Here is a 16,569-nt window from a genome sequence, read left to right on the forward strand (position 1 = left end):
AGTTTCGTGGACCTTCAGTTTTCTCTAAGATTGATCTCCGATAGAGGTATCATCAACTGAGGGTTAAAGAGACTGATATATACAAGACAACATTTAGGACTCGTTATGCTCATTACGAGTTCCTAGTGATGCCCTTTGGACTAACGAATGCACCAGCGACTTTTATGGATCTGATGAATTGAGTGTTCCAACCGTATCTGGATCGGTTCATAGTAGTTTTTATTGATGTCATTCTGGTGTATTCGAGGACTGAGGATGAACATGATGAACATCTCCGAGTGGTTCTGCAGATTCTGAGGGAGAAACAACTGTACGCCAAGTTTAGTAAGTATGAGTTCTGGTTACGAGAGGCAACATTTCTAGGCCATGTGGTATTTGCTAAAGCGATCAGTGTTGATCCTCGAAAAATTGAAACTATTCTGGATTGGAAGCCACCTAAGACTGTATTTGAGGTCAGCAGTTTTCTCAGACTGGCAGGATATTATCAGCAATTTGTTGAGGGATTTTCATTGATTGCAGCAGCTCTGACTAAGTTTTTGCATAAAGGGGTGTTGTTTAACTGGACTGATGCGCAGTAAGAGCGCTTCAAGAAGCTCAAGAAAATTCTTACTAAGGCCCCGTCTTGATACAGCCAGAGTTTGGGAAAGAGTTCACTGTCTACAGCGATGCATCACATGTTGGTTTGGGATGTGTGTTGATACAAGATGGTAAGGTCGTTGCATATACGTCTCATCAGCTTAAGACTCATGAGGTGAATTATCTGACGCATGACTTGGAGTTGGCTGCGGTGGTATTCGTACTAAAAATTTGGAGGCATTATTTGTACGGTGAGAAGTGTATCATTTACACGGATCACAAGAACCTCAAATATCTCCTCACTTAGAAAGAGCTAAATCTTAGGCAACGTAGATGGATTGAATACTTAAGGGCTATGATTGTACGATCGAATACCATCCTGAGAAGGCCAAGATAGTGGCAGACGAATTGAGTCATACAGCTATGACTGAGCTGAGAGCGATGTTTGCTCACCTCAGTTTATTTGATGATAGTAGTTTGTTGGCTGAACTCCAAGTTAAACCAACGTGGATGGATTAGATTAAAGGTAAATAGTTGGAGGATGAGTCACTGGGTCTTCATTTCTGACAAGTTAAGAATGGTGATACTGTGGATTTTGGGTTGAATAGTGAAGGAGTGCTCTGTTTCTGGGGAAGGATCTGTGTACCAAAGGATACTAATTTGAGGCAGTCTATACTACGAGAGGTGCATAGTAGTCCTTATGCTATGCATCCTAGTGGAAATAAGATGTACCGAGACCTTCATGAGTTATATTGGTGGTTGGGTCTTAAGCGTGAAGTTACTGACTTCGTGAGTAAATGTTTAACTTGCTAGCAGGTTAAGGCTGAACATCAGTTACTTTCAGGATTGCTTCAGCAAGTTAAAATACCACTTTGGAAGTGGGAGAAAATGACTATTGACTTCATTAGTGGGCTGCCCCTAACACCTACTAAGAAGGACTTAGTATGGGTCGTCGTGGATCGATTGACAAAATCTGCCCATTTCATACCAGTTCGTACCGATTACCCTTTCTAAAAGCTGGCTAAGATGTGTGTGTCTGAGATAGTGAGACTACATGGGGTGTCAATTTCCATAATATCTGATAAAGATCCTCGCTTCACGTCTCATTTCTAGAATAAGTTACATGAAGCTCTGGGTACAAGGTTGGACTTCAGTACTACGTTTCATCCTCAGGCAGATGGTCAGTCAGGGAGGGTGATTCAGATACTGGAGGACATGATAAGGAGTTGCATGATTAATTTTTGAGGTAGTTGGGAGGATTACTTGCCACTAGCAGAGTTTGCTTATAACAATAGCTATCAGTCTATCATACAGATGGCACTTTATGAGGCATTATATAGTCGTCGGTGTCGTACTCCTTCGTGTTGGACTGAGTTGGGTGAGTGGTGTGTTTTGGGCCCTGAATTAGTTTATGACACCAAGGATAAAGTTAGACTAATTCGAGATCGACTGAAGATGACATTAGACAGACAGAAGTCATATGTGGATCTGAAGCGTAAAGAGATTGAGTATTCTATGGGGGACTTCGTGTTTCTCAAGGTCTTGCTATGGAAAAAGGTACTAACGATTGGACATAAAAGTAAGCTAAGCCCTAGGTTTATTAGGCCTTACCGCATACTGAAACATGTGGGATCAGTTCCTATCAGCTAGAGTTACCTCCAGAGTTAAACCGAATTCACGATGTGTTCCACATCTCTATGTTGAAGCGCTACTACTCTAATCCTATGTATGTTATTTCGATTGAGGAGATTGAGGCTAAACTAGATTTAACTTTCGAGGAAGAGCCGGTTCAAATATTAGATCATGATGTTAAGGTCTTAAGGAGGAAGTCTATCCCACTGGTTAAGGTTTTTTGGTGTAAGCACAGCTTTGAAGAGGCCATGTGGAAACTTGAGGAGGCGATGCGACAACAATACCTTCATCTGTTTTGATCAGGTAAATTTCAAGCCCAAAATTTTCTTTTAGGGGGTAGAGTTGTAACGCCCCAAGACTTCTAAATATTTATTTTTTTATGTTTGTGTTACACACAAATGCATGTCTACTTCAGTGGTTAAGTGTCCTGGGAAGAGTCTGAGAAGCCCTGGGTTCAAGCCTTGGCTTGAGCAAAAGTTTTTTTTAAAAGAATAAACCTTTAGTCAGTGGGCTTTTAAATAAATATGGGTATTTTATGTTAGAATAGGCCTGCTGGTCTAAGGGATAGGTGGCATATTACTGTTCATAAGAGTCTTGAGTTCGAGTCTTGACGATGCAGGGGAGTGTTTTATTTTGCTGCTGGTGCCGTGGGAGTGTTGTGGTTTGACCGAAATACCAAAGTGTTAGCATGGATTTTGAATTAAGTGGTTGGGGGAGAAGTGGACGACATGGAGGGATTTGGGGAGGAAATTATGGGAAGTTGAGGTGAGAGAGAGTGTTGGTGCCGAATTTGAATTCTAGGCACTCAAGAATTTGGCTTTGGCTGGTTTGCTCCTCATTTCGGTTTCTGTCTACTCTTTTGGTTCTTTTTTGCTTGGAGGCTGAATATTGTTGGGGTTCATTCAGGTATTTTCTTTCTCGATTTTTTTAACTTTGTTCTCCCTTTCGACTATCTTCTTTCCCCTTGTTAGCCGGTTTTTTTTAGTCTACTTTTCCTCTGGCAAACGTTTCTCTTCCCTCTATCTAGTGGCCAAACCTCCTTCCTCTGTCCATTATACTTTTTCATCCCTTTAGTCGATTCTCTTTCTTCGCCCCCTCTTTCAATTCTTTTGGTTTTAGCAACCCTTTCTCTTCATCTTTGTTTTGGCCGAATACCCCATCTATCCTTCTATTCTTTCGGTTTGGCAATTGTTCTTTGACCAATCAGGTTGAGTGTGCACAGCTGTTTTCTTTCTATCTTTCTGTCTTATTAGTCTTTCACCTAACACCTTTCTTTGCTGTCGATTTTTGCTAGCGGTGTGGTTGTGCTAGCCTTTGCCTCTTTCATATCGTGTGCTTTCTGCTTTTGTTTGGGCTGTGGGTCGATTGCTTCTTTCTCTTATTCTGAGTTTTGCGCTTTCAGTAAGTTGTTATGCAGTTGGTTCAAACTATTGGTGTGATCAATAATGGTTTAGGTTATTAAGTTTTAGTTGTATTTTAGGTTATCTCTAAGGGGCTTATAATTAGACTCTTTCGTCGGTTTAAGTGTGCAAGTCTCAATCGATCGATCAAGGCAAGTGATAGGTAATCTCTTGGCTAAGTGTTTTGGCTAGGGTTCTTTTCAATTCGATTGGTAGGCAATTAACCGAAGCTTGTGATTGAATATAGGTTGGAGTGCTCGTGGGCTATTTGCACAATTTCGCAAACAAGGTGTGTAAACACAATCTTAACTATGGAAATCGAAAAAAGCCGGAATAAGTGAACGATGACGCTACGCAGGCGTGCGCTCGCTCGTGTGGTGGTCCGTGTTACTAAACATGGACGTGTGATCGTTGAGGCAGGTCATGAGCGATTTCATGGGACAAGGCTATTTTGGGCCATTTTGAGCCAAATTGGGCCGTGTGGGCCCCACAAGCATGTAACATCCCAAACCCGGCCCAGACGTTATGGCCGAATCCGATGTGCCACATTGAAGTTAAAAACCCACGTTTCATTTTAGTGTTTTAAAAAAGTGAATGGAAGCTGTGCACCAGGTAAGTATCCGAAATAGAGGAGGTAAGCCATGAAGGCTGCTTAAGTACCAAGCTCTTCGATTGGATCCAATCCTAGACATGCCCACAACCATTGCCACACTTTGATAACCGAGTTGAAAATTCATTTGGGTAGATATCTTTGATAAACCGATTAATCGTCTAGCCCATTTTAATTATTATCAGCAAAAGTTTAGAGTTATTGAAAATAAAATAATCCCAAAAAGAAAATAAAGTTAAATTGGCCTTATTACAACCCAAAAATAAATAGTAAATAAGATAAACTAAAGAAAACTAGTCACTTATTTCAAAAGCCCAAAAGCGATCACCGTGGCCACTCCGAATCCCTTCCGGCTCCAAGTCCCCCCATCAAGGCTCACCTGCAAGGTTAAGGAAGGGGTGAGTTTGGAAACTCAGCGTGCAACAAGCCCCTTTCAGAGCCCAAAACAATATCAGCCTGCTGGGCCTAAGCCCAAATTCAATCTCAACATATACTGGGTCGAAGCCTCTTCATAATTCACATTACTAGGCCGAAGCCTTTTATAATTCGCAACTCATATCACTGGGCCGAAGCCTTTACTATAAACGGTATGGCCCATAGGCCCATTTTAATAATACATGCAACAACAATGAACATATGCAAACCCATTTAGGGAGACTACTCAACCCACCAACCGCTACTCTTCACCCGTACCAACCAAGCTCTCCATGTGGGGAATAATTCAACCCACCCAACCAAACTCTCCACTAGCAGCATAGCTGCTTTATCATATAACTGGAGGCCTAGCCTCTTTTAATAACTGGGGCAAAGCCCTTTTTGACAAACTAGGGCAAAGCCCTTTTCGGTAAACCGGGGCAAAGCCCTTTTGCACTTCCTCCATTCATATAAAACCCAACCCATGCTTAAATGAATACATCATGTGCATATCATATCAAATCATGTATATCAAAATCTCATGCATCAAACTCATAATTAAACCCTAAGAGCAAAATAGTCATTTTCATATTATAAGGATAATTTCGTAATTTCATTAAAATATCAGGGTTCCTACGTTCATTAACAATTATCAATAACTCCAAGTGTTTAAACAATGATTTTAACGCACTTTAACAAATTCAGGCCTTTTGGGCCCAAAACCCCTAATGGTCTCTATATAGCTGATTTAGTCATCTAGGCTCATTTAGCCTATATTTCGTAGTGGTATTAACGTCTTAACGTACAATTTAACAGGATTTCATTTTTTACCTACTTTACCCAAATGGGCCCGGAAGGGGCCCGGAAGCCCATTGGGCCCAATTTCAGCCCCTCGAGGCCCAACTTATCATCGTGCACCAAACCGTGCCCTTACCTGTTCCAACGATCCCGATCATCAAACTTAGCGAATCTAACTAACCTATGAGCGTTCGCATGCTCAAGAGTCCTCGAAATGCCAGAATTTCGGCTTTTCGGTGAATATCAAGTTAAGCTACGAAAGAAGGTTTATTACACACTTGATTTGCGATATTCCTTGATGAGATCTCCTCCGCGATTTCTCCTTTGCCGAAATTGATGACTAGATCTAGATTTAGTCACTCCAATGGTCCAAGCTTATCCGAATCAATACCCCACGCCTAGCTGCTCCTCCAACGTATCTACTCCACACAGTCTCCCTCCTTGAACCGTTTAACGCCTAGAAAATAATGGGATTGGCCACCAAAACGTTAAAGGAAAAAGAAGGTTGCTGGTAAACAAAGAAGCGGCACCACCAAGCTTCACAGGTTCGGCTTTTGCAGCTTTTCAGCAGATGTGGAGGTAAGAAAAGAAGTAGTAGATGAACGGAAGGGAGTAGTGGGCTAGTTTTGGAAAAAGAAAAGAAAGGAAGGAATGATGAATGGAAGGGTGGTAGGTTCGGCTAGAGAAGAAGAAAGAAAAAGAAAAGACCAATCCTAAAGAAGAAAACGGCACATCCTAAGTCCCTAATGCCGAAAATACCAACCTAATACCCCTCTGCCGAAATCCCCTCTCTAATCCCCTCTATTCGGCTGACTCTATCTCCCTCTCAAATCCCTAAAATCTCTCCCCTTATCCCTTCTTAATCTATGCGTTTGACTGATTCAAACTCTCTCCTATAGAGTTCCATTCGGCTACAACTCCTGCATGCTCAAAGCATAAAAATAACATCACTTTTGCCATCACAGGGGATCGAACCCTGGTTTCCCCCAACCACTTACATGCCACCTTTTTAGCACCCTAGTGGCGTCACTTAGCTACTCTACCAAAGGCTCTTTTGTGATACATTTTACCCACAATTTTTAATAAAGCCACCTATCCAAAGCCCCTAACTACTTGAGTCCAAAATTCAAAAATTCTACCGGGTTTTGGCCATCGTATGGGCCTTCCATAAGCCCATTTACACACTCCAATATGAATTTCACAACCAAATACCTAATCTTAAAAATTTTACCAAAAACTCGAGAATCACGAAAAAACCCGAAAATTAGGATATTACAAAGCATGTGGGCCCCACACGAGTAAACCACAGGGACAAGTGGAAATTATTAGGCCATGCTATGTAATACAAATGGCCAAGGCCATTATGGGCCCTGTGAACCACACAGGTGTGTGGGCCCACATGGGCTCGCAATATGGGCCTTGTGTCCATTTTCACTGTTGGACTGTTAAGGTTGCACGGGTCGCCCGAGACGACTGTGGACCTACTATTGGTTCGGTAAGTTTACCTAGACCCTCTAATTGATAAAATGATTGTTGTGCCCATATGTGATGTATGATTGTGTTAAGCATGCCATTTTAGACGTATTGAGTACACGTATGATATTATGACATGACATGACATGATGCATAATATGTTGCATGGGGTTGGGTTTTATTATGATTGGAGGAAGTGTACTGTACTGGCAGCTCTGCTGCGAATACTGTTTAGTGCTGCAACCGGTACTATTTGGAATGTAAGGATGGGTGGGTTGATTATATCCCCACATGGAGTGCAGGTTTGGACGGAGATAAAGTGTAGAGGCTGACTGGGTAGGATCTCTTGATTGCACATTTGTACTGTTACTGTCACTAAGATAGGCTTAGGTCCAAACTGATACTGATACTGTAATGGGCTATGGCCCTAACTGAGACTAAACCATTACTGAATCGAGCTTAGGCCCAGACTGTATATGCTCACTGTTTGGTTATTTGATATGGGGTTACACACTGAGTTCTCATAACTCACCCATATGTTTATCTGTACAGGTAATCCCCAGTCTTAGGCGGATCGATGCTGCGAGGGACTCAAAGGTGGCCACACAACCGCACATATTTTCATATTTGATTTTTAAATTATAAGTAATTTTATTTTTTGTATTTTTATTGTAAAAAGGCCTCTTTGGATTTTATTTTTAATATGGGATTTTTATTTGCTTCGATTTATAACTACTAGCAGTAGGAAAGGGGGTTTTCAAAAAGATAAATGTTTCTCAAAAAATACCACGAATACGTAATTGGTTTTAAGACTTTCGCAAGAAATAACACTTTAAAAAAATAACGACATTTTAATATGATTAACTTTCGACAAACGACGCACGTTTGGAAAATAAACGACATGTCTTGAAATCATCTTTAAGATCACTCAAAGAGGTTTAATAGAGAATGGGTTTTTAGTAATATCGCATTTTACAAAAAAACACTTTAATTTGACATCGCCAGATTCGGCCATAACGTCCAGGCCGAGTTTGGGGTGTTACATTGACTTCAAATTTGTGGCCCCAAAACCACTATTCTGATTTGACCTAAAAATAGGCTGTTACAATAGTATTCAACTCAGACCTCATCTTGGTATTACAATTGATAATGTAACACCCTTAACCCGTATCCGTCGCAAGAATAGGGATTCAGAGTATTACCAAAATTTACAGATCATTTAACAAAAATTTCGCTTCACATAATAGTCATACCTGAAATCAATCAAATTTAATCATAGTGTCCCTTATGTGAGCCATCGAGGCCCAGAATATAGATATCGAGACTTAACCGAGAACTCAGAAATTTTTTTGAAAATATTTAAAAATTTTCAACACTACAAGGGGTCACAAGCTGTGTGGTCAGATCGTGTGGTTCACACAATATTCATGAAGTTATCATCAATTCATATGAAATAACACATCATGAAATTCATAAAATTAACAAATGGCCACTAAAATTTAGTTATACAAACTCACAAGTACAATTTTTGTATTATAACGATAATCATAATTTCATAATAAATATTCCAAATAAAACATTATATCATTTCTTATTCAACATTTATCAATTATAATCGGGCATGTGATCAATTTATACACAAGTCATTCATATATATATGTATATTTTCCTCCTCCTCCTCTCCATCCACATCCTTAGTATAAACAACACACTTGTAGGTAACATTATCCATAATTTTCACTATCTACTTATGTGAATATTCAAGCTATCCATCTGTGTCATAGTCACTAAATTATTTTTATCTTGAGATACAGAACTCCAAATTAAGATCCATAAATTTTCCCAGAAGCTAGACTCATATTTCTTATTATTATAAAAATTTCAAAATTTTTGGTTGGGCCAATTAATATATTTTATTCATTGAAGTCTCCCCTGTTCTGCTGTCTGACAGTTCCGACCCTTCTTCACTAAAAATTAATTATCTTCTAGTAAAGGATTCGAATGATGTCCTTGTTTCTTTCTCTTGAAAATAGACTCACTCAGGATTCTAAACATATAAATTTAAGCCCCTAATTATTTTTATCCAATTTTTGATGATTTTCCAAATTCAGAACAGGGGAACCCGAAATCATTCTGACCTTGTCTCACAAAAGTTATTGTATCTCATGATTTACAATTCCATTGTTTACATAATTTCTTTGATAAGAAACTAGACTCAATAATATTTAATTTAATATTTTATTCATCCTATAATTCGATTTATACAATTTTTGGTGATTTTTCAAAGTTAAAATACTGCTGCTGTCCAAAACAGTTTTATTGCAAAATGTTGATTTCCATTTTGCCCCAAATTTCACAATTCATACAATTCAGTCCTTGCTCAATTAACCCCTCAATTAAGATAATTTTCTCAATTAATACTTTTTCTAGACATTATAAGTTATTTCATAACTATTTAAATTCAAAATTTTCACATAAAGCTCTAACTTCAAACTCTTTTACAAGTAGGTCCCAAACATTCAATTTCTATTCAATTCTTTCAATAAAATCAGAATATAAATAATTTAAAGCTCTAATTCCATGCCAAATCATCATATACTTCCAGCACTCATCCATAACAACTTCAAAATTAGCCATGGAATCAAAAACTAATGAAATAGTAAGTTGGACCCAATTGTAAAGGTCCAAAAACATAAAAATTTCAAGGAGAAAGCAAGAATTAAACTTACATGAAGCTAGAGTATGAAAACCAGGTTGAACCTTCCTCCATGGCTGTTTTTCAGCTGATGAATATGAAGAGAAATGAAGAGAATTCTAGATATTCCAATTTAGTCCCATTTTTATTTAGCCCATTTTGGGAATTTTCCAATTTTGCCCTTATTTCACCCATTTCCTGATTTTTCTCAGCTATTGCCGCCCAAAATATCTCCTTTGGGCTTATTTGCACTTTAGGTCCTTCTTCATTTGACAATTGAGCTATTTAATCCTTTTTAGCAACTTTTACACCTTTTTCAATTTAGTCCTTTTTATTTAATTAACCACTCAAACGTCAAAATTTTCTGACTAAATTTTATTACTACCTCACCAACACTCCATAAATATTTATAAAAATATTTATGGCTTGATTTGTGAATTTGAGGTCTCGATACCTCATTCTCGACCCAATTTACCTAATTAATTCTTTTAAATCACCAAATTCACTAATTCAAAAATGCTTTTATATTCACATTTGACTCATAGGTATTAATTTATTAAATTTTCAACTCACTTGTCATATTTAGTGATCTCAAATCTCTATTCCCGATACCACTGAAAATTAGGCTGTTACAGATAATGAGAAAGAAGAGTTTCGGCTCCGAGAACCACCCTAACCATGGGCATACAAGGTAAGTCAAGCTTAGAATCTAAATAAACACTTCTCGGGAGGCAACCAGAGTGTTTAAATTTTGTCAATTTTTAAAAATTCTATTGCATGTTAATTTATAGTTAATTAAATTAAAAAAAAAGTTTTTGAACCACATGGCCGGGATACACGAGTATGTCCCAGGCCGTGTGCATGTTGGGGTGTTCTACAGTGAGTTACACAGCTTGGCAACACGGCCATGTATGTCACACGGCCTGGACATATGGGCGTGTCCAAAGCCATGTGCGCAAAGGGGTACCTTACATAGAGTTACACGGTGTGAAGACTGGTCGTGTAGGCCACACAGATTAGACACACGGGCATGGCTTAGGGCTACATTTTTCCAAAATTCAATTTTTACATGGCCTGAGGTGATCCGTACGGCCTGGCAATAGAACCATATGGTGCACATGTCCTGCAGACACAGGCATGTCCAAGGCCATGTTAATACTGGAGTTAATTTTTCAAATTTAATTACAAGTCAGTGAGTTACACTAGCCATAAACACGGTCGTGTGTGAGGCACAGCCTGTCACACAGGCATGTATGAGGCACGACCTGTCACACGGGCGTGTCGAAGATCGTGAGCACCACACGGCCTCGAACACAAGAATGTGAGAAGTGAATGAGGATTACATAAGGCCTGGCACACAGTCGTGTTTGACACAAGGGTGTGTCTGAGGCCGTGTAACCACTGGGCTTCAATTTTAAACTACACACGGGTTGAGGAAGCTCGCGTAGGGGTGTGTTGCCCAACACGGGCCTAAACGCAACTGTGTCCCTCTTTAAAACCCTAATCCCCATTTTGTTTTTATCTTTTTCCTATCCCAAAACCCCCACATCTATAACAGCCCGGTTTTAGCTAAATCAAAATAGTAATTCCAAAACCATAAATCTGAGGTTGTAAAATTAATTTAATATTTTTTTGTGTTTACAGCATGTTATTTGATATGTGTGAAAATTTCGTGATTTAATTTTACTGATTGGTTAGTTAATAAAATAAAAGGACTAAATCGCGTAAAATGCAAAAGTGGCATACTAATTCTTTAAGTGCTTATTTGCCATGATTTATTTAACTGGATGTCCTTATAATGTTATTTGACCAATATTAGAGTAAGTGGACATTTATGGACAACCAGTAATTAATTTACAAGTTAAATAGCCATGGGTAAAATGGTAAATTATGTATTAATGTTAATAAATTAAAATAATACAAAAGGCTAGTGGAGTGTTCAAATTTTTTTTTTGAAATTTGAATAAGAAAGAAGACAACCATGGATATTTAAGGTTCGGTCATTTCAAGCTTCAATTAGTATGTGATTTTTGTTCGATTTTTGATAATTTTTATGTTTTTGAGATCGTTGTTTCGTATATTAGCTAGCCCATGCTTTAATTTTTAGATTTGATGATGAATTTGTGAAATTCCATTGATGAATATGCAAGCTTTTTGTTGTTTGATGATTAAAAATAAATATTTGTTGTTAAATTTTCATAGTTTATTAAGTGATTTTTGATAAAAATGCTTATTAAGGATTAAATTGTGAAATTTGTAAATTGAGGGGTTAAAATGTAAAATAAATGGAATTAATGGGTATTAGGGACCTAGGGAAGATTCAGCCATGCTTGGGTTTGATGAAATTTTGTGTACTTTGTGTTGTTTTGAAATAGGGACTAAATTGTAAAAATGTGAAATGTTATGGATAAAGTGAAAAATGCCCATTTATGTGTTTTTGGGTGAAATTGAATGGATATGTGATTAAATAAGTTAAATTTGAATTTATTTAGATCAAGAAAGCAAGAAATCAGATTTGGATCGGGGGAAGTCGAAAGTTGTTAATAGTTGTTCCAATCCATTCGTTTCCGTACGAGGTAAGTTCATATGCAAATAAATGTTTTTAAATTTAAATGCATATATTGCCGAATTGAATTGTATATTTATATATGTTGTCAGATTGAATTGAGCATTGGAGGACTTGTTTCGAGCATGAATTGATTGAGTTACGAAGTTGAAAGCCTCATATTAACCTTAGGAATAGTATAAGATAGTGATGTCATGACATTAGGACTTTTGAGGTGTGATTTCATGTAAGACCATGTCTAGGGGCACCGATAAGAGATTATGTGTAAAATACTGTCTGGGACAGAGGCATCGATATGTGATAACATGTAAGGCCCGGGACTCGAACCCGGAACTAGTCGGATGGAGTAGATAATTTCCTTGTTTCAATTAAATAAATTTAAATTTAAAAGAATAAAAAAAATCCCTCCCCAAACCGTGCTTGCATTTTTCATTGCACGTGGCTTTCTCTATATGTGATATATGTGTTTCCGAGTATCCTTAACGATTCTGAACGGTTCAATGGGCAATGTCAAAACGAGACCAAATGTAAATTTGAGCTAAATGATTCAGGTACTATGAAGTTTATATGTTCATTGAAAAATAAGGTAAGTGAAGTTACTTAACGTGGTAATATGGATTATATGAGAAAAGTGATTGTATATGTGTATTAGATTCGTTAAATGTGGCCTATTCGAATTAAATTATTAATGTTCTTGTGATGGTTTATTTGCTTATGGCTTACTAAGCTTTCAAAGCTTACCTTGTGTGTTCTTTCATTGTTTTATAGATATATAAAGCTAGCTTGAGCTCGGGGATCGTCAAGGATCATTGTCACACTATCAATCGCTATTTCAGTACTTTGAAAGCTTGTACTTATGACATATGCCATGTATAGTCTAGTTTTGATTCGGTTAGTTTTGAATTGTGTATAAATAGCCTTGCGAAAATGGCTTGATAATGATGTTAATTTTTTTGAATAATCGGCCTTGTTAATTAGCTCATTTTGGGAAGTTTTTTTGATGATATATTTTGAATTTGTGGATAGTTACAATTTGGTTTGAGTGATGGTAATGAGGTTAATTATTCGGTTAGATGTTAATGTTGGTATGTGTTCATATTTTCTATGTAATGACTATGCTATGCCATGTGAATTTGGCTATTTGGTGTGGCTTATTAATGAGCTATGTTTTGATGTATAAATTGCCTTGTGAATTAGTTTGTAAATTACTTTGGTCATTTTGTGAGATAAATTATGATATATGATATATATATTTTACATTCAGTTAATGATAGGTAAAATAGATACATATGCCTATGAAATGTTTGTTTGTGGTTCAATATTTAAAGGTCAAGTTGTTGGTTTAATGCTTGATTACGAAATGTGTTATATATGTGGTTGTATATTCAGTTATGGTATTTGGCTCATTTTTATAAATATGAGATTTTGGTATATGGTATGTATATATATATGTTTTTTGATGCCGTATACATTTGGCCAAATTATTAGGGACGTCTTGTTAATTATATGATTGATTATGCAAAGAATGAAATTGGTATATGAAATGAAATATGTTTGATTATAATTTAGGTATTTGAATGCCATGAAATTGATGGACATATGCTTTGAACATTGAATTTATGAAGCGTAAGAAATATGGTATTGATGTATGTTAGTTTGGTTCGAAATTTGAACAAATAAATGAAATTGAAATAGTTGAGTTTTGAAGCATAGTTCGTACATGAGATGCGGTTAGTAAAGTATGATTGTTTTAGGTTGATTATGTACTTAAATATGCGAATTTGTCTTATAGGAAATAAGAGGATGGTTGTTATTTGAGTTTGAAAATTTTATAAAGGAAATGATATTACTTTGTACATAAATTATAATAAATGACTGTTCGAAACTATGTTTTGGTCAATAATGACTCGTAACCTAATCTGGCGACGGATATGGGTTAGGGATGTTACAACATTGCCGCTCTGTCTTTACGCACATTGACCCCTATTCCGACTACCGTCATCCTCGCCCCCTTCTTCTCTCACGTCCATACCTGTCAACCACCATCGCCACCCTACTCGCGATTCCCCTCCTTCCCTTTTCTTCCTCCCCTCCTCCCCTCAGCCCGTCACTCTCCTACATCCCGCACCACCGCGCACATCCCACCTCGTCCCCTCCATTCTCGAGCCCCTACCTCCATTTCTCCTTCGACAAAATGTGTCCAGGCCATTCATGTACGAACAACTTTTCCCCTCTCCCAGTGCCCTCTTCCCTTTCCCCTCCTTCTTCTTCCCTCATTATTGACCCAAGCACCCTCACCTCGACCCCAATTTTCCCTTCCCTTCATCGTACTGGCCATTCGCCCCCTCCACTGCTCCTTTTCTCTGCATCCTCTGGCGGCCAACCACCGCGTGCACCCCTCCAACCACTGTCGATCGGTGTTGTGCTCCACCATTTACCCTTTTCTTTTTCTTATTATTGTTTATTTCTATTATTATTTTTACTACTATTTTTTATGATTCTTAGTAGTTTTTTTCTTTCTTTTTCACTATTGTTTATTATTTTATTATTCTTATTGTTATGATTAGTATTAATTTCTTCTAGTCCTTTTTCTTAGTTCGGTTTACTATTCGTTTATTAGGATTAGTTGTTCTGATTATATGTTTGTCTTTTTCGTATTGTTTTGTATATTAAAGTTTGTTTTTATTTTTATTGCTCTGTTCTTCATTTTTATTCTCATTCGCATTTTCTCATTCTTTTATTTATTATGTGTTTCGTATTTCATTAAGATTCTTTGTTCGTTTAGGTTTAGTAGTCGTGGTTTTTATTGGACTACGTTATTGTGTTTATTATGATTGTTTTGTTTTGTCCATCTTATTTCCTGCTGATTTAGGGGATTACCCTTTATTTCAGGTACATCATGACGAACACGAGAGGAAAGTCTAAGGTCACCGTCCCCACTTTGAAAAAGTAGGAGACTCCAGGCATGACCTCTTCTTCGGGCCCTTCTGTCGAGGCACACCATCCATGTTTACAATTTTCACAAGGTCCTGAAGAGGACCTCTATTAGCATCTCCAACAGTGGCCACTGGGATTAGGCTGTTGTATTGATTCGGCAGCCTTGGAGCATATGCACCTAGTTGATCGAGTCTGCACACTAATTGCTACAGCTCCTTGAGACCGTTTCTTTTCCATAGTCGAGCCCACAAGTTTGGAGCTAACCGACATTCGTTCTTTAGCATGTGATGTCAAACCACGATAAGATAGACACTGTTACTTTTTGACTTGGCAATACAATGCGTCATCTAAGCATCCCGGAATTCAGAGATACTTTAGGACTCTATACTGAGGAGTTCATGAATGCTGAGGGGTTTCTCACTTTATGTCAGCACATTCATTATTAATCGTCTCTATGCTGGACATAGCTTATGGCTATTACGACACCCTATGACCTGAGTCGGTCGAAGGCGACTTCTCTTCCTTCGGCTTTGTGCTATATTCATGCCATATTGGTCCACACATTGACCGGTCAAAGGGAGAGCACTAGGGTTGTCAGTACATTCTACGCATATTTCTTTTGAAGCATGGTGATGGGACGCACCTTCGATCTTGCCTACTTTATCACCTTAGCTTGCTGCCATCACACAGAACACAATAAGAAGGGTACTATCTGCTTAGGCCCTTATGTAACTCGCCTAGTACGACATTTCGACCTTATTGACACTCTAAAGCAATCCTCCTCCTTCATATTAGTTGGACAGATGTCCTTGCAAGGGTTATCGAGTATGAATCACATGAGTGATCAAGCGATTGTGTGGACTGGATCCTCCTAGATATCAGTTATCTTATTCTAATCCTCAGGATGAGCATGAAGACTTTACTGATGATGTCTCTTTCCGCCACGAGGATCCACCTCATCATTCACCTCAGAGTCACCATACTACTACTCCTGCTGCCACCCTAGTGGACCTTTCCAAGCGGTTCACTCATGTAACAGTTTAGTTTTGACCCTAGTCAGAATAGTGGTTTCGGGACCACATATCCAAGTTAGAAAAATATTTTTTATATATTATTTTTCGTGCCTATTATAAATGAATTGATATAAGTGAAAGTGTTAAGTGGAAATTTAATTGTTTGTGTGTTTAATTTGTAAAAAGGACCTAATTGTGTAAAAGGTAAAAGTTGTGTGCTAGATATTAAAAGTGCTTAGTTGACTTGGCTTTATATTTGAGAGGTCCTTATGTGGTTATTAAGCCATTTCCTTGTATAATGTACATTTATGACCATCCATTAAGTTGATTTTAAGTGATTTAGTAAGGTTAAATTTGGAAATTTATTATTAAGTCTATATTAATAAAACAAAAGCCACAATTCATATTATTTTTCATCCCATTTTGCCGAAACAAAAGAAAGAAAGGCTAGGGTT

At 37.8% G+C, this 16,569-nt stretch overlaps 1 protein-coding gene across 1 annotated transcript; it reads left to right on the plus strand.

Annotated features, from left to right (window-relative positions):
* The first annotated feature begins 1,890 nt into the window (after window positions 1–1,890).
* On the plus strand, window positions 1,891–16,145 carry LOC107889940 (uncharacterized). Its single transcript, XM_016814471.1, has 3 exons — window positions 1,891–2,133; window positions 2,283–2,423; window positions 16,005–16,145. The coding sequence occupies exons 1-3, from the start codon at window positions 1,891–1,893 to the stop codon at window positions 16,143–16,145; spliced, it is 525 nt and encodes a 174-aa protein (XP_016669960.1).
* The last annotated feature ends 424 nt before the right edge of the window (window positions 16,146–16,569 follow it).

The sequence above is a fragment of the Gossypium hirsutum genome, chromosome A09, assembly GCF_007990345.1.
Source record: "Gossypium hirsutum isolate 1008001.06 chromosome A09, Gossypium_hirsutum_v2.1, whole genome shotgun sequence".
NCBI classification, from domain to species: Eukaryota; Viridiplantae; Streptophyta; class Magnoliopsida; order Malvales; family Malvaceae; genus Gossypium; species Gossypium hirsutum.